This window comes from Mastigoproctus giganteus, chromosome 2 (assembly GCF_048544385.1).
Source record: "Mastigoproctus giganteus isolate SK-2022 chromosome 2, ASM4854438v1, whole genome shotgun sequence".
Lineage (NCBI taxonomy): Eukaryota > Metazoa > Arthropoda > Arachnida > Uropygi > Thelyphonidae > Mastigoproctus > Mastigoproctus giganteus.
The window spans coordinates 254,152,405-254,168,858 of NC_143576.1; the positions used below are offsets into that span (position 1 = coordinate 254,152,405).

The 16,454-nt window shown below is 36.0% G+C and overlaps 1 protein-coding gene across 6 annotated transcripts in view; it reads left to right on the forward strand.

The window, feature by feature from the left end:
* Positions 1-16,454, forward strand: part of HUWE1 (HECT, UBA and WWE domain containing E3 ubiquitin protein ligase 1) — a 1,105,343-nt gene that overhangs the window by 742,831 nt on the left and 346,058 nt on the right. For all 6 annotated transcript variants that reach the window (XM_090389849.1, XM_090389845.1, XM_090389850.1 and 3 more), the window contains 3 exons: positions 1,627-1,768; positions 6,699-6,822; positions 13,043-13,287. In XM_090389849.1, the coding sequence (XP_090245975.1) occupies positions 1,627-1,768; positions 6,699-6,822; positions 13,043-13,287 (511 nt within the window). The remainder of the gene's footprint in view (positions 1-1,626; positions 1,769-6,698; positions 6,823-13,042; positions 13,288-16,454) is intronic.

Here is a 16,454-nt window from a genome sequence, read left to right on the forward strand (position 1 = left end):
AACCAATACAACCCCACACAAACATTCACTAACAGATATAAATCTGGCCTTTACAGAGTTTTGTATTCATTACATTGCTTGACCTGGAATTCCGGGGAATCCCCGGAGCTGCATTCCAAATAACACCAAACACTATATGCTATGTTCTGAGTAATTCCAGAGTTAGGAGTCATAAATTCAAATTACAGTGTTTCAGGTTTAGTTTAGATTGTAGGAAGTTTTCTTTTAGCCAGTGAGTCATTGATAGCTTGAACAAGTTCCCCTCGCAGGTAGCTTTGGTTAACAGTTTGAATAAATTCAAGAGTCTGGATACTTGCTTGTGTGGGGAGGGAAGCATGTAATTTGTTTATCTACTTGGTTTTTTTTTTTTTTTTTTCCCCCGCCAGTGCATTAAAATCCTGTGGCTCCCTTGCCCTATATGGCGAATCCTATTAGCATACAAGTGTAAAACTTTGTATTTTGTTGCATCCAAACTAACTGCCACTTTTTTGACCATTCTTGAAGGCTGAATATAAAATAATGTTGAGAGAGACTCCTAGTTTAAATATCTCAAAAATTTGAACGCGTTATTGTTTGTATTCGATTATTAAGTAACATAAACATTTAGTTATTAAGTAACAAAAAACAAACAATAAATATGAACATTGATTATCAGAAATTAAATTCATTTTGAAAATACATAACATAATTTTTGTGTGGGACTTATTTAAATTTATGATGTGGTGAAATAATTCGTGCAGCTTGCTACTTTCAGCATTTTACATGTTTTGGCTCCTAGTCAGAAAGAGGTTGGACAACCTTTGCACTGGAGAAAATAAATAATAAATGGAAGGCTGGCAGAAAGAAAGAGAGAGAGAGAGAGAGAGAGAGAGAGAGAGAGCGTACACCTACTGGTATTATCTTATTTGGATAACTTTGACGATGCTGATTCTAATTTAAAGATTAATTTAAGTGAGAAATTAAGAACTGTACGCACCATACAACTAGAAAGCATGTAACGTATACAAAATTTTTTTTTTTTTTTTTTTTTTTTAATTTATTTCTGTAAATGGAAAGGGCCAATTTTAATAAAAACCATCTTTCATTCCACACAAATGACCATTTCATTTTCATTGTTAAATTTAACATATCTGCATAATATAAGGTTTCATTCAATATTCAGTTCTTATTGGTACTTTGCTAGATGATCTTAGTCAAACTCTTGAAAATTTAGTATAAAGATGTGTAGCATTATTACTGTCCTTGTCCTCTCAGATAGATCCGTTGTATGCACACACCACTATGCATCAACATTTTAGGCACTGTTTACCCTTTTTTTTGCTGATGTTATATAAGTGTGCTTCCTTATGTAATTTGCTACTACTAATACTATGTTTAAAACACTTTACATAAAGAGTAAGCACAAGTTTCACAAACTTGTAGTGTTAATTGAAAATAGTTATTAGTGAAGCTGTTTTCAATATAACTGACTTTCAGTACAAGCATTTTTTTTTTTTTTTTTTTTTTTTTTTTTCAAATGTTTATGTTCATCTGTTGGGAGAAATATTGTAAATAAGAATAAAATCAATTTTTATTATGATCCAGTCCAATAATAATAATAATAGCATCTCAATCTTTAAATTTTAGATTACTTGGTCCAAACACAGCACAAGACATTCTGCAGCTGACCACATTTAGTTCACATCCCTCAGCAGGACAAACAAGGGTAGTATTTGCAAATAGTGATTTGCGAATTTTAGCCACCGAGGATGATGTGTTTGAGATACAAGTATGTATGATATATAGTTTAAATATATGGAGTAATTAAAATGTTTATTTTTAAATTCCGTGTATTCGCCTTACACTGGATACATTATTCTTAAAAGTAGGACAATTTCTTGTTCTTGTATTAATGCAAATTTTTGTCTTCTTTAACAGCTCAATGGGCATTTTTACCACCCAGTATAGCATGCATGCATGCCAAGTTTTCAGAGATACCCAAAATACAGTAATTTACACAAATCTCATCATACTCTTGTGTGCACTCGTGAAAAAATCAAGTAATTGGCACATGATAGAGGGGTTAGTAGCTCCAAAATCCATATGCATTAACACTCAAGGAGAGCACTCCTGCATATTCTCAGGCATGCCAGGGTAGGGGAAATGAAAGATATATTTGAGGTAGGCTAAAGTATCCTACCGGGATGCAAGAAAAGCAACAAGTCAGTAAACAATAGGCTTATTAGAGAATGACCTTCCACCTAAATGCATTCATTCCCATTGCATGCTATTTATTGTGTTCTCAAAAACTTGCACAGAAAACGCCACTGGTAACAAAAGGGAAAAAATGGATGTTGAAGTTTGTGAAATAAGGAAAAAAACACAGTGAAAGGTCCTTTCTTTTCCAAGAAAAAGAAAAAAAATCCAACACTGAGGAAACCAAGGTCTCATCCCTTTAGTAATCTAATGACCTTTCGGCTAAAATCCAATAACTTTAAATTCTACCAAAGAATTCCCTAATGGATTCCAGCAAAATACTGATGATATCAGTATTTTATACTGATATCATCCAATTTACTTAGCAGAATTGTTCATTGCTCATTTCCAAGCCACATTTGAAATGAGCCATGAACTTGAAGCTTTGTCTGTTTGTCTCTTATTGACTTACTGACAAGTAATATGAAAAACTGCATTCCCATTGGCAAGGTTCATGGCACAGTTAGTTTACAAAGCGATTATGGCGGTCTAGTCTACACAAACACTGAAGAATTTTACTGTGCTGATAGTATTCAACCGGTGGTGGTGGGGGGGGGGGTTATGATAACCACAAACATAAAAGGTATACAGAGCACTTAGCACCATGTATGGTTGAAAACTCAAGGGCAGAAAATACGAAGTATATTCAAAAAGTTCCCAGAATTTTACTATAAAAGTTTGAGTGAACAGTTGGGTTTAGTAACCAGGGGTGGCTCGTTGGTAGGCATGGCAGAACTGCAGCACCCCCAGGTATTTAAGCCTAAATATACAGTCAGCAGAGCTATATGAAATTTTTTGAATAAAAATGCAACACAATGAATATTTTTATTAACGGGTTCCAAATATAGTATGTCATCCTCGATTTTCAATAATAAACAAATAAAAACATGAAATAATTTTCAATTTTGAAGTTTAACCTTAGGCGGAACTGTGTGCTACACAGTTCCACATTTTGTCCCCAGTGTTTGAGTCAATGCCTAGTTGGCAGGTTGCCAGTATGCATTTTTTAGAGGTTATAAAAAGAGTCAAAGGAACTGCGGAGTGAGCAGTGCCGATTTGAGCAGTAGACCAAACTTCAATGAAAAAGTTAATCTATTTTCTACAAATAAGAACTGAAGAACGGATTTTTTTTTTTTTTAAATAAAATTTCAAGATTACCCAAGTCTGTTTATGGTAAGTGTCCAGTTAATGTTTTGTAGTGTTTTTAACTTGCTTATTATTATTACTATCTATGTCTACATGTCTTATAACCAAGGCACTTTAATGTAACTTTAAGAAGCAGCATCCCCATACATCAGTCACGAGCTACCACTGTTAGCAACCTAATCACTTTCAACATATCTTTCTTTTGTGTATGCGTGCACACACACCCCATCAGTTTTAAACATTCTTTAAAATCATGTTTTTTTTTTTTTAACACATATGGCTGGTTCAGCATGTTCTTTGATATCATCAACATTAACAAAATGACAACACTCAAGCCCTATTTTCAGTTTAGAGAACCAGTAAAAGTCAGACAGGTCAAGGGAGTAGGGAGGCCGCCGCATAACTTTTTTTTTTTTCTTCTTCTTCTTCTTCTTCTTCTTCTTCTTCTTGTGTGTGTTTGTTTTTTAACAGCCAAGAACCACTGTTGCCATGTGACTAGACACAAGGTCATAGTGCAGGATCGAGCCACCCATTTTTGAGGTTTATTTCACCTCAAATTCTCAAGAAAATGTGACGTAGTAAGCAGCAGTAATGCTTCTCCCCAGTCACAAATTCTGGTTAACTATGCCCTTGTCATCAAAAAAGAAATGATCAGCATGACTTTGACATTGGATTTTGTTGCATAAGACTTCTTGAGTTGTGGGGACATTTTTGTGTGCCATTCCAATGATTTCACCTTTATTCTCAAGGTTGTAGCAAACACCCATCACCAGGGACCACTAAGGAAGCTTGGATCCTATGTAGATTTTTCAAACAAATCACCTGTGATGGCTTTTCTGCAATCCATTTGATTATCTGACAGCAAATGTGGAACAAACTTTGCGCGCGCGCGCACACACACACACACACACACACACACACACACACACACACACACACACACACACACACACTAAAGGAAATATCAGTACTGTGCGTGCCCCTAAATTTCTTGCCTCAGGATTGTGTGTAGTGGGCCTACAGACAGTCCAAACTTCATCAGCAATCTCAACAACAGTCATTCACCTATCATTTCATATGAGTTCCTTCACTTTCATGACGTTATCCTCTTTGTGTGACTTTGAGGATGTCTACTGCAAGGCACATCGTCCAGTGTTTCCCATCTATTTTTAAACTGCATAAACCATTCATAAACTGCTGTTTCATTCAAAGCATCATCTCCATAAACTTTGCATGGTGCTTGCAACCTCTCTGTAGTACTCTTTCCAAGTTTAAAGAACTTGGTATTAGCATGCTGTTCATACTGCAGCATTCCACAATCAACCAGCTGTGACTGTAATCTTTGTTCTGCAATTATTATCTTGTTCTACTTGATAATTTTCTGTGCAATGTGAAGAAAAACTCCACTTAAATATATTGTTGTGGTGTACCATCATCAAAATAGGCCGAATAGTTAATTACAGTTAGCAAAAGTTTTCTATTTGGATTACCATCTCTGCAAATTTTTATTAGCAGTACTGTGTAATATTCATTTCGTCATCCATGCACATGTATTGGCTTGGTCATATGAAGAAAATGATAATCTTTTGGCAACAACTTAGATTTTGAGTATTTGCCTATAAATAATGGCATCTGTTATTAGTTGTCCATTGCAGCAAAATAATAAAAGTAAATAAATAAAGGTTTTTAGAAGTTTTAACTTTATCCAGGTCCACACTATTTTCATCACCCAGGATCATTTTCCATGAAATTGTATTTTTTGAAATCTGAACAACCTAGGATGGCTCATAAAGTTTCCACTCCCTTTAATTTCACAAACTGCTCAGCCTTTTCCTGCAACATGGGGTGTGTAACTAAAAGAAGTATTTTCAATTTCTTGGTATTTACCCAAGCACAGCTGCTTCCAGTGTGAACACACTGAGGAGTTATCTTAGAATTCTTCACCCCCCCCCCCCATTATTGAGAGTTGTTGAATCTTTTTAGATGCAGTTCATAACTCCTCTCTTCCATCATGTAATATGACTAATGTATTTTTTTAAATAAATACAAAAAATAGTGTGATTCTGTATTCATCTTTGATGGCACATATTTCTAGACATGATCACATATCTTTATTAGGGATTACCCTTATTTCTAATCTCTCTCTCTCTCTCTCTCTCTCTCTCTCTCTCTCTCTCTCTCTCTCTCTCTCTCTCTCTCTCTTGACATAAACACATTACAACTATTGCTTCTTCTGTATATATAGGGGGAAAAAAAAAAAAAAAAAAACACATGCATCTGCTTTGTAGATGTTTAATTTCTACTACATGCCTTTTCTGTGGATACTTCCATGGACTCTTATTCTGAATTTCTATCTATAATTTTCTCACTGTATTCCAAACTGGTTCAAATGTGCTGTAAGCAGTCATCGTTCAGCTGCAAAGTTATAGAACCAGCTTTTTCTCTTCCTCATTTATATCTTCTACATCTGATATCTGGAAGTCTTCCTTCACATATATTTTCCAAAAATTACAACCTATTGAAATTCTATAATGTCAACAAGTATTGTGCCTTCTCAGTTTTCAACCCTTGCAGAGTACTTAGTACTAGAGGTTCTAACACTTTTTTGTTTGGAATTTTCATAAAATAACTGTTTGTTTGTTTCCCATATTTACATATTCGTGCGAATGTTGAGTAACGGAAATAAAGCATTTAGTGATGTATTAATATTAAATTATTTTAGGTATTTATAATCAAAAACATGTATTGAAAATATGAATAATTTGAGTTAGGTGTATATTTGCATACACTTCTAACCCAGGCACTAGGGGAACACTGTGCAAGATAAGGACCTACACAATAAATGGCAGCTGGGTGAGCACAGAGGTTTTACCTAAAATAAATTATCAATCTGTTTTTAAGTCATTATCTTTATGCCTGTTGTTGTTGAAATTTCTGAGAAGTAGACATATATAAAAGTTTCTCTTGGGACCTTGGAAATTTATGTATATTTTGAAATGTTTAAGTATGTCTGTAAATCCTTCTGTGATAAAATTGATGAGGATTCAAAAAAATGCTTAAAGTTGTATAATTGTGAAGTATGTGATATTTTTTCTGTCTGCTTCTTTCAACCTCTTCAAATAATTTCACTTTGAAATTCACTCCATAGAAATTTATTAGCTGTCACTCATCCACCAAGATTACAGCAAAGCTGATTAACTGTGTGTGTCCTAAATGTACACACACTATGTTAAAAGATATTCAAATACATGTGAGTCTGAACATCTATTAAAATTAGTCTTAAATCAAATTACTTAAATTAGATTGTTATTCTTCAGGATCAAAATGCCCTGATGTGCAGTGGTAGCTCTGGAACTCTTGCAAGTATTCCTTCTGCATTGGTGAGATGGAATGAAGAGTCTAGGGTACTAGATGGTGATAGCGTTCATGACTGCGTTACAGGTAGGATATATAAATTTGTTTTAAACAATATTTCTTTAAAAGTTACTTTGCCATATACCTTGTTTCTGAAAGTATTATGGCTTTTGAATTGATTACCAATGGGTGTATTTTCTGCATTGCATCTCTGTCTGTGCACTTGTGGGGGATACACATAATCAGTGATTGTCTTCATATATACTTAGATTGAAGAGTGTAGGCAGTCAGGCATTTGCATGCATTTTTCAGTTGGACAAGTCGCTTTTTATATTCAGCGATAGTTGCCGTTTTGCTCAATGAATGGCTCTGCCAATTGATTTTTTTTTTTTTTTTTAAACACATGTAATGAATGTGTTCTTTTCTAAGTATGCTTAATACCCAAGTTATTCTCAGCCATTATGGCCATTTATAGCCTTATAATAATAAGTGAAGGTGGTCAAGATGGATAATGTCCTGTTTCGTACTTCTTAATCATTTTCGTCTTCATTTCTAAATCAATTGTTTCCTTTCCTAGCTCTGCCCCCACTTGCAATTTCCATTTGCCGCTTTCCCTTCATCATTGTATAATAAGTAAATGGGAGAGAAGAGAAAATTCTGAAAATTTGTTTTTTATATGATTAAAGATTTCAGTGGAGAGGAAACGCATTTCACCATAATAACATAAAGTCCAGTAAAAACTTGCTTAAAGTCGAATTTACGTAAGTCGGAAAGCCTGTATATTGCTTGTATAATGTATCGCCAGTACTGTGGTTAGTTTTTCAATAGTCTTTTAATTAAAACAATTATTTTTTCCTTTCATTAAAACAGAAATTAAAGTTAATCTTCTTTACTGGTAACTTTTTTTAACTGGAGGACAACTGCTATTGATTTTTTTTTTTTTTTTTTTTTTTTTATCCTCAAGATTTGTATTTATTCAGTTGTTTTAATTGTAAACAACCGTAAAGTTCATAAAATTCCAGCTGATCCTTTGAAAACAAGAATATTCTGTAGAATTCTGTAAATATGAGTGACCTAAAATCTTGGTAATTTATTTATTACAATAAATTTGTATAATATTACATTATACCCACTGAGAAAGGGTTGCTTTTTCCTCCTCCCCCCATATTTCTCCTTCAACCCATGCACGATACTGAGTACTATAGGTTTTGATACCTTTTGTGTTTGGGGTTTTCATAAAAAAAAAAAAAAAAAATTCAAACAAACTGTTAAGGTACAGCCAGTTCAATCTAGATGGTCTGCACTAGCGATCACTTCTAAGTAGAATTCTAGTGGGGGGAGGGGTCTGTTTTTCTGTTTGGATCATTGCCCCTTCCATTTCGAGGTAGTAGAAATAATGTGAGAAATGGAGTACTTTATAAATTGCTCAGTAGGCATGTGATAGGTGCAATAAAAAATGAGATTTATTTTTTATTTTTCAGCAGGATATGAAATATCACATTTCATATTCTGTTATTCTATTAAGAAGAAATAATTTCTAGTGGGGGGGGTCTGTTTTTCTGTTTGGATCATTGCCCCTTCCATTTCGAGTTTGTAGAAATAATGTAAGAAATGGAGTAACTTTATAAATTGCTGAGTAGGCATGTGATGGGTGCAATAAAAAATGAGATTTATTTTTTATTTTTCAGCAGGATATGAAATATCACATTTCATATTCTGTTATTCTATTAAGAAGAAATAATTTCTAGTGGGGGGGGTCTGTTTTTCTGTTTGGATCATTGCCCCTTCCATTTCGAGTTTGTAGAAATAATGTAAGAAATGGAGTAACTTTATAAATTGCTGAGTAGGCATGTGATGGGTGCAATAAAAAATGAGATTTATTTTTTATTTTTCAGCAGGATTTGAAATATCACATATTACATATTCTGTTATTCTATTAAGAAGGAATAAAATTAGCTTTACTAGTTTAATAGTGCGTTATCTCCAAAATCCTTTTCTCCCTAAGTAGCACTATTTTCGCCACAGAACTTCATGTAATCAAAATGGCTATTGAACATGCCAGCAAAATGCCTAATCAAGAGATGATAACCTGTACTGATTTCTTGACTGCAGTAACTGCTTTACAACACAAATATCCCTGTCTTATCTTATTTTGAAAGAAATCAGAGTGCAGTACATGAATCTCACAGAATACAACACACACATTGGTAAGGTTTTGCTTGATTCCTGGGCATGCTGGAATCCAGGGAAACAAGACCAATCCAACAACTAAAAATCCACTGAACTCCATGCTCTTCTTGATATGGCAGCAACAATAGTAAGCTCTTCTAAACAAAGAAATTGCCACAGTGCTAGAAATGTAGTTACGGATAAACAAACCTTGCAAGGACACACATTGGGCATTATCCATTTTGCCCACCTTCAATTATTATTATTATTATTAGCCATATGGTGTAAGGAAGCCTGAGGCTTATGCTGCACCAGCCAAAAAAAATTTCCAAGTTACTCTGAGAGAAAGAGAGAGAGAAGTAGAAAGGAATTGCCAAGAAAGAGAAGGATGATGATATCTGGCCTAGGACCCTGGGTGTGCCAAGCCCATACTCACCAGATGTGAGCCCCTGAGATTTACAGGTGAGGATCCTCCTTGACTGTTCCTACCATGAAGCAGCTCGATTGGCAAGTTTTAAATCTCGTATACTCAGAATAATTCACTTAATATGAATGACATTCTTGGTGATGAAGCAGATCTGTCCAAACTGTTTAATTTTCGAAATCAGATTCATTTATACAAACTTTTCTAACACTTGACCAGAAAAATATTATCACATTTACATAATTACTGTGCCAGGCACAATTTGGCCTTAGTTGCCCTTGTGCAATTAATCACTCATTAAAAATAATCATCCAACCAGCCAATCTTTCTATTCTGGAACAGCTACACAGGGCCAGAGGAGTTTATAAAATATAGACAATAGGAAAACAACATTATATTAATATTATTTGAATTCTGTCATAGTAGCTATGAAGTTGTGTGTGAAGCCAGTGATGTACTACTATCTGGATGTGCTGGCCAAAAAGTACTTTTGAGTAGAATTGTGAGGGATGCTCTGTTTTTCTGTTCTGTTCACCCTTCGCAATTCTACTTATGTTCACAATGTTGTTTCACTTCCTAACATATAATAATTTACTTCCTCCTCCTTTTAATTGCTGATTTGCGCATATGGCGAATGCAATCAAAGGTATGAGCAAGTTTTTTTTTTGTCCCATCTGATGTGTTCTATCATGTTTTTCATATTTTACTAACAGATTAACAATTTTCAAGCAAAAATTGGGTTAGCCTGCTAGAATGAACAGTGGTACATATAAAATTATAATAACAAAAAACCCCTGTTTATACTCTAGGACAGCTGCATAGAGCCAGAGGAGTTTACAAGATTCACAGAGTCAAAGAACAGCATTATAATTAGACAGCTGTCTATCAACTGATAATATAGTGTAGAATCATGGCAAACTGAAATCTATGTGGTTCTTTACTTTCATGTTTGACCACTTGACTCTGTTGCATTGTTTCCAATGTATGACCTAAATGATGCATTTAGCATTCTTTCAATGTGGTGTTATCTTTAAACACGTTCTCTTGCACATGATAAAAGCAACTCCAGCATTTCTGCCATTGATCGAAGCATTTTTACAAATCTTACGTTCTTGCATTAGCAATAGGAGGCACATAATGCAAGAAAGCAAGCTTATATGCCATCAGCCAAAAAAATAATAATAAAAACAAAATCCCTTCCCATTTCACTACACATCCATTTGCTCCAAATGTTTGTGTAGTTCTGTCTTGAATTAATTTAACCTATGAACACAATAACAACGACAGATGGAAGTTTGTTCCAGCAATCAACTAGAAGCTTGCATTTACTTGCTTGCTAAATGTTCAAATTGAGGAAAGATGGTTGTAGGATAGATGTGTGGAAGTTTGCCTTTAGACAGCAGGTAGTTCATTGATGGAACAGACTTCCATCTGTCCGTTAAGTTGATAGCTTAAATAGATTCAAGGCAGAACTTGACAAACATTTGGAGTGAATGGATGGGTGAAATAAGGGTGGTGTGTGTGTTTTTTTTTTTTTTTTTTTTTTTTTGGCTGATGCTATATAAGCTTGCTTTCTTGCATGTGCCTTTGCTAATGCTAACTGTCTTTCCTCAGTTTGAGTCTATGCCCACTAAGGTTTGTAATCTGAGCAAGCGGAAGAATCCCATCAGCATTGAGCCTGCTCAATCCATTCAAGGCCCTATACACCTCAGTCAGACTGCCTCATCAGTGCCTAGTCTCCAGAAACTGCAATTTGCAGAACTTAAGCTTTTCTTCATAAGAGCACCCCTTTGCTCCCTTCACCAATCTTGTTGCGCTTCTCCGTACTTGTTCTAGCAAATCTACATCCTTTCTAAGATGAGACTTCCAGACCTGTACACAGTACTCGAGCTGTGGCCTGACCGTTGCCTTATACAAGGGGATAATAGTCTCCTTATCACTGCTTCCAAAATTCCTGTATATCATTGACAAGCCTCCATTACCTACTCTGGCAGCCTGTCTGCACTGAGCAGAAAACTTCATATCTGACTGCACAATTACCCCCAGGTCTCTTTCATTCTCCACTACCCTGGGTGTAACATCACCCAGCTGGTACATTTCTTTGGCGTTACTGCTACCCATAGGCATGTTAAACTTCAGTTACTACTTCTCAGCCTATCTGCCCAAATAGATCCTGTTGCAGCAGCATACTGTCATTACTGTTATTAACAACCCTTCCAACCTTTGTATCATCTGCAACCCTGGACATTAAGCCTGATACCACCGAGTTGATACGTTACTCTGGGATTACTGCTTCCCATATGTAGTACTTTACGTTTGTCAACGTTAAACTTCATTTGTCACCTCTCAGCCCATCTGCTCAACTTTTCTAGATCCTGTTGCAGCAGTGTACTGTCATTAACATTAACTTGGCAGGGTTAACTGTCATTAACCCTGCCAACCTTCGTATCGTCTGCAAACTTGGACATTAAGCCTGATATACCATCAATATCATTATTGAATACAGAAAACAACAATAGACCCAACACTGAACCCTGAGGGACACCACTGATAACATTAGTCCACTGTATCCATTGATTACCACTCTGTCTTCTCCCACTCAAACATCCTATTATCCATCCTAGCAACTTGCTCCGAATGCCATACTGCTCCAATTTGTACAGTAGTCTTCCATGTGCAACAATATCAAAAACTTTCCTGAAATCCAAGTATATGATATCAAAATTAGGATAATTGGGGCAACCACTTAATCAGGCCAAAATGCACTAGTCCAAATAACAGGAATCGACTGTATATGCATTGGAAAAAAAAAATTTTTTTTTTTTTTTTTTTAATTTTATACCTGATGATGAAATATGCTACTTGATACCCGGTAAATTAACTGGAGTAGTTAAGTACTCAAAAACGGCTTTTGGATTACCTAATTACAACCAAATCAATAGTGACCCTAAATAATCCTTTACTAGGAGCCCCCCCAGACCACCAGCAAGTAATACAAGAGAAACTGGTCTCACGGTGGCAACACTCATAGCATGAACAGACTTCAGACAAATTATACGTTATTATGCCCATAATCCAACAATGCATGTCTAGTCTATTCATGACTTGTGAAAAGAAGGTGATTGTTCTTACTCAGCTCCACATTGTCACTGTCATCTTATATATTATTTTCTGCTTGGGACTGATGTATGAGCAGCATTATTCCATTTTGACCATCAAATATTTTATGGAATGTTTGAATTTAGTTGTGTTTCTTTTAGGCAAAATTTATTTCATGTTAATGGTTTTAACCAGCTGACTTATTCTCAGTAAGATTTTATCCAACAGAGACAGCATGCCTGAAATTTTTCGATTTTTACAAACCTTGCACTTATACAAATATATATATATATATATATATATATATACACACACAAATACTTTTTTAGTACTTATTATGTGCCCTTATTATTTAGTTGTTTTTTTGCATTTGGACAGTGTATTGTGAACTGCATGCAACATGACACAGTGACAAACCCTTAACATATGAAACGTTCTAGCAATTTATTCAATATCTAGATAGCAAGGAGTACACACAGAAATTATAAGCAATTTAATATGTATTAACTAACTTCCTGTGAGAACTACTATGTCATGAATTTTTTATATACTATATATCCCTTATTTTGCATTACTACAATTGTAAAATTTCTAATGGTGTTATTTTTAACAAAGGTATGAAACCTGCAATAATTGAAGTATTAGAGAAATATCGAGATGAAGAACTAGCAGAAAGAAGGGAAAAGCGAAAAAAAATGCAAGAGGAAGAAGATTCAAAAAAGAAAGAAAAGGATGAAGATAAAGCAGAACAAGCTACTTCTTCCACGACTGCTGCAGTAGCTAATGACGAAAAAGAAGATAGTGAAGAGGTACATGGATTCACTCAGACTGCCGACAGCAGTGTGCCTGTAGCCATGGAAGTAAGCACTTTTTATCACTGTTATTTTATCTTTTAAGGGCTGTCTCTTGAAACCATTAAAAAAAAATTATTTCCTATATTAGTTGTAACACACACGCACTCTGATACGTTACTCTGAGATTACTGCTTCCCATATGTAGTACTTTACGTTTGTCAAGGTAAAACTTCATTTGCACCTCTCAGCCCATCTGCTCAACCTTTCCAGATCGTGTTGCAGCAGCATTGTGTCAGGTGTCCTTAACAACCCTGCCAACCTTTGTATTGTCTGCAAACATGGACATTAAGCTTGATATACCATCATCAATATAATATATAAATACAGAAAACAATAATGGATCCAACACTGAACCCTGAGGGACTCCACTAATAACATTAGTCCACGATGAGCAGTGTCCATTGATTACCACTCTGTCTTCTTCCCCTCAACCATCCCTTTATCCATAGCAGCAATTTGCCTCCAATACCACACTGCTCCAGTTTGTGCAGCAGTCTTCCATGTGCAACAGTATCAAAAGCCTTTCTAAGGCTTTTGATACTTTGATATATAATATCAAAGTTATTCCCTGCATCCAGTTCTTTTGTGACTGAATCATAGTATCCAGTCAAATTGGTCAAGCAAGACTTTCCCTTAACAAAAATATGGAGGATGCGGAAAGGTCAAGGAATGACCACCGCATATCCCGGAGCAATATGGCCTTAGTTGCTAATGCTCCTAAAAACCAAAAAACCCTTAACAAAACCATGCTGTGTCCGAGCTATAACTGAAGTCTTGTCTAGATCATCCTGCAGTACTTCTTTAAACAGTGCCTCCATTAATTTTCCTGGAACAGAAGTTAAACTCACAGGACTATAATTACTTGTGTCAGCCTTTGTCACATTTGGACATCTCCAGTCTATGGGTACCTCCCCTGCGTCCAAGGAAGCTCTCATAATTATGGTTAAGGGTTTGCGTACTTCCTTTGCTGCCTCCTTTAATATAACTGGATAGATCCCATCCACTCCAGGTGCCTTTCTTGTGTTTATCTTCAACAATTTCTCCTCCACTTTACTATCAGTTATTACAGCTCTGGCATTCCCCTCGCTGAATAACTCCTCATTTGTCAATGTCAATGCAAAATATTCATTTAGTTTGTTAGCTACCCGAGCAGGATCATCAACAGTTGAACCACCGATATCAAGTGGACCAATCTGATTCGTCCCCCTTCCTTCTAGAGTTTACATAAGTAAAGAACTCTTCAGTTTTTATTTGCATCCTTTGCCAAAGATTTCTTATAATCTGGCTTCGCGTGCCTAACCTCCTTTGTAAATTGGCTACAGATCAACCGATATCTATCATAGGTGTCTGTGTCCCATGTTAATTTATATGTATCCCATGCATTTTTCTTCTCTACCGTATATCTCATTAGTTCATCTGACAACCATTTAGCCCTAAACCATGAACAATATTTCTTAGTTGGTATGTAAAGCCTAGTGGCTTCCAAGATAAGTTCTTTGAATGCTTCCCATTTTGAAATTGCTGTTGGTAAACATCATCAGTTGGTCTCACTGTATAGAATTTAAATACTGTCTCATGCCATCGTAGTCACCTTTACGAAAGCAACGACCCTTCCCTTTACCCCTGATGATTTACTCAAAGTTACCTTTTTGAATAAATCCCACTTTGGCACATTGTGATCACTGCCGCTTAGTGGTTCCTTTATCTGCAGATTCTTAATGCATGAATAATCACTACTGATAATCTGATCAAGAGTATTACTCCCTCTAGTTGCCTCCCGAACATTGTGATAAAGAAAACAATCATCCAATACACAAAAGCCTTGCTAGTGTGTGAGTGACCAACCCACAAATTCCAGTCAATATCTGGGACATTAAAATCCCCCATTATAAGACTCTGATTTACTGGCCCACTATTACCCTATACAGTTTATTATTATACTCATCAGAGTCCTTAGGCCTATAACACACTCCTACTCTCAATTTTCATCTCCCAATGCATATGTCACACCAAACGAACTCGACACTGCACTGCACTGTTCAGCATTGTCGACTGGCTTCACTTCTTTGGATTTTGTGTTTCTTAACTAATAGCACAATCCCTCCTCCTTTCCTATCCTTTCCGTACATATTGTACTCCCCAAATTCCAGTTCCGCATTCCTTATACAATATTTGTGTGACACCACGTCTCTGATATCCCAACAATATCTGCCTTTGATGTTTTGAGCAATGCCTCCAATTCATCAAATTTATTTACCAAACTCCTAGCATTGGTATACACAAAAGTATACATGCACCTGTTCCTATTCTTAGCTACCCTAACACAACCCATATGTATACTTGTACCCCAATGACTCCCAGCATTCTCTGAAATATTCTGCATCTTGTTTTACAGGCTGCTGCTCATTCCGATACAAGCAGTGCAAGAATCACTTTCACCTCTGCCAGTGGCTACTGTTAATCTGTTAGTTTTTGCATCCCCCCCCCAATTGTGGAGGCTTGAACTGGTGGAACCCATGTTTAGTCTCTAGAGCTAAGTTCCATTCAACCCTTCCCCATCTCTTCCATCCTGTGGTATGATTGATGACTTTCGAGGTTATGATGAACATCATGGCGAGATCCAATATTCCTTATATTTCGAGGGCACAGCTCTAAAATTGTGTTGGCAGGCCGGCCACTAGTTAGTACACCGGACCGAACCTATTGGTAACTCTCTAGGGGGCTTCTGGATCAGCTAGTGTATAATCTTGCTTCCTCTACTCTGCCAGATAGTGACTGGAGGGAGTCCGAGTAGTGTGTATACAGGGAGCATTGTCGAAGCCACGTTATGTCAAGGATCTGGGTATATTCTTACCATGTGTACGCCATATCCAAAAATTTCATTACTTTGTACAGCATGTCCCATACACTTTTTCTTACTATTGAATACAACATGAATTGTCAAACTAATAGAGGAAGCTTATCTGCAAAAAGATCTAACCTTCCCAAACACTTCCTGATTCATTTCACAAATATACATGGTCTCAGTTCTAGTCTCAACGATGTCCATTTCCACTTGCAGTCTGCCAAACCCCATGTACTTTTTCTGACAGAATCTCAGTTATCAGTTGATTCAACTAATGCTCATCCCAGATGCCCAAATTATTCGCTGTATGATTCCTTTCACCGCAAAG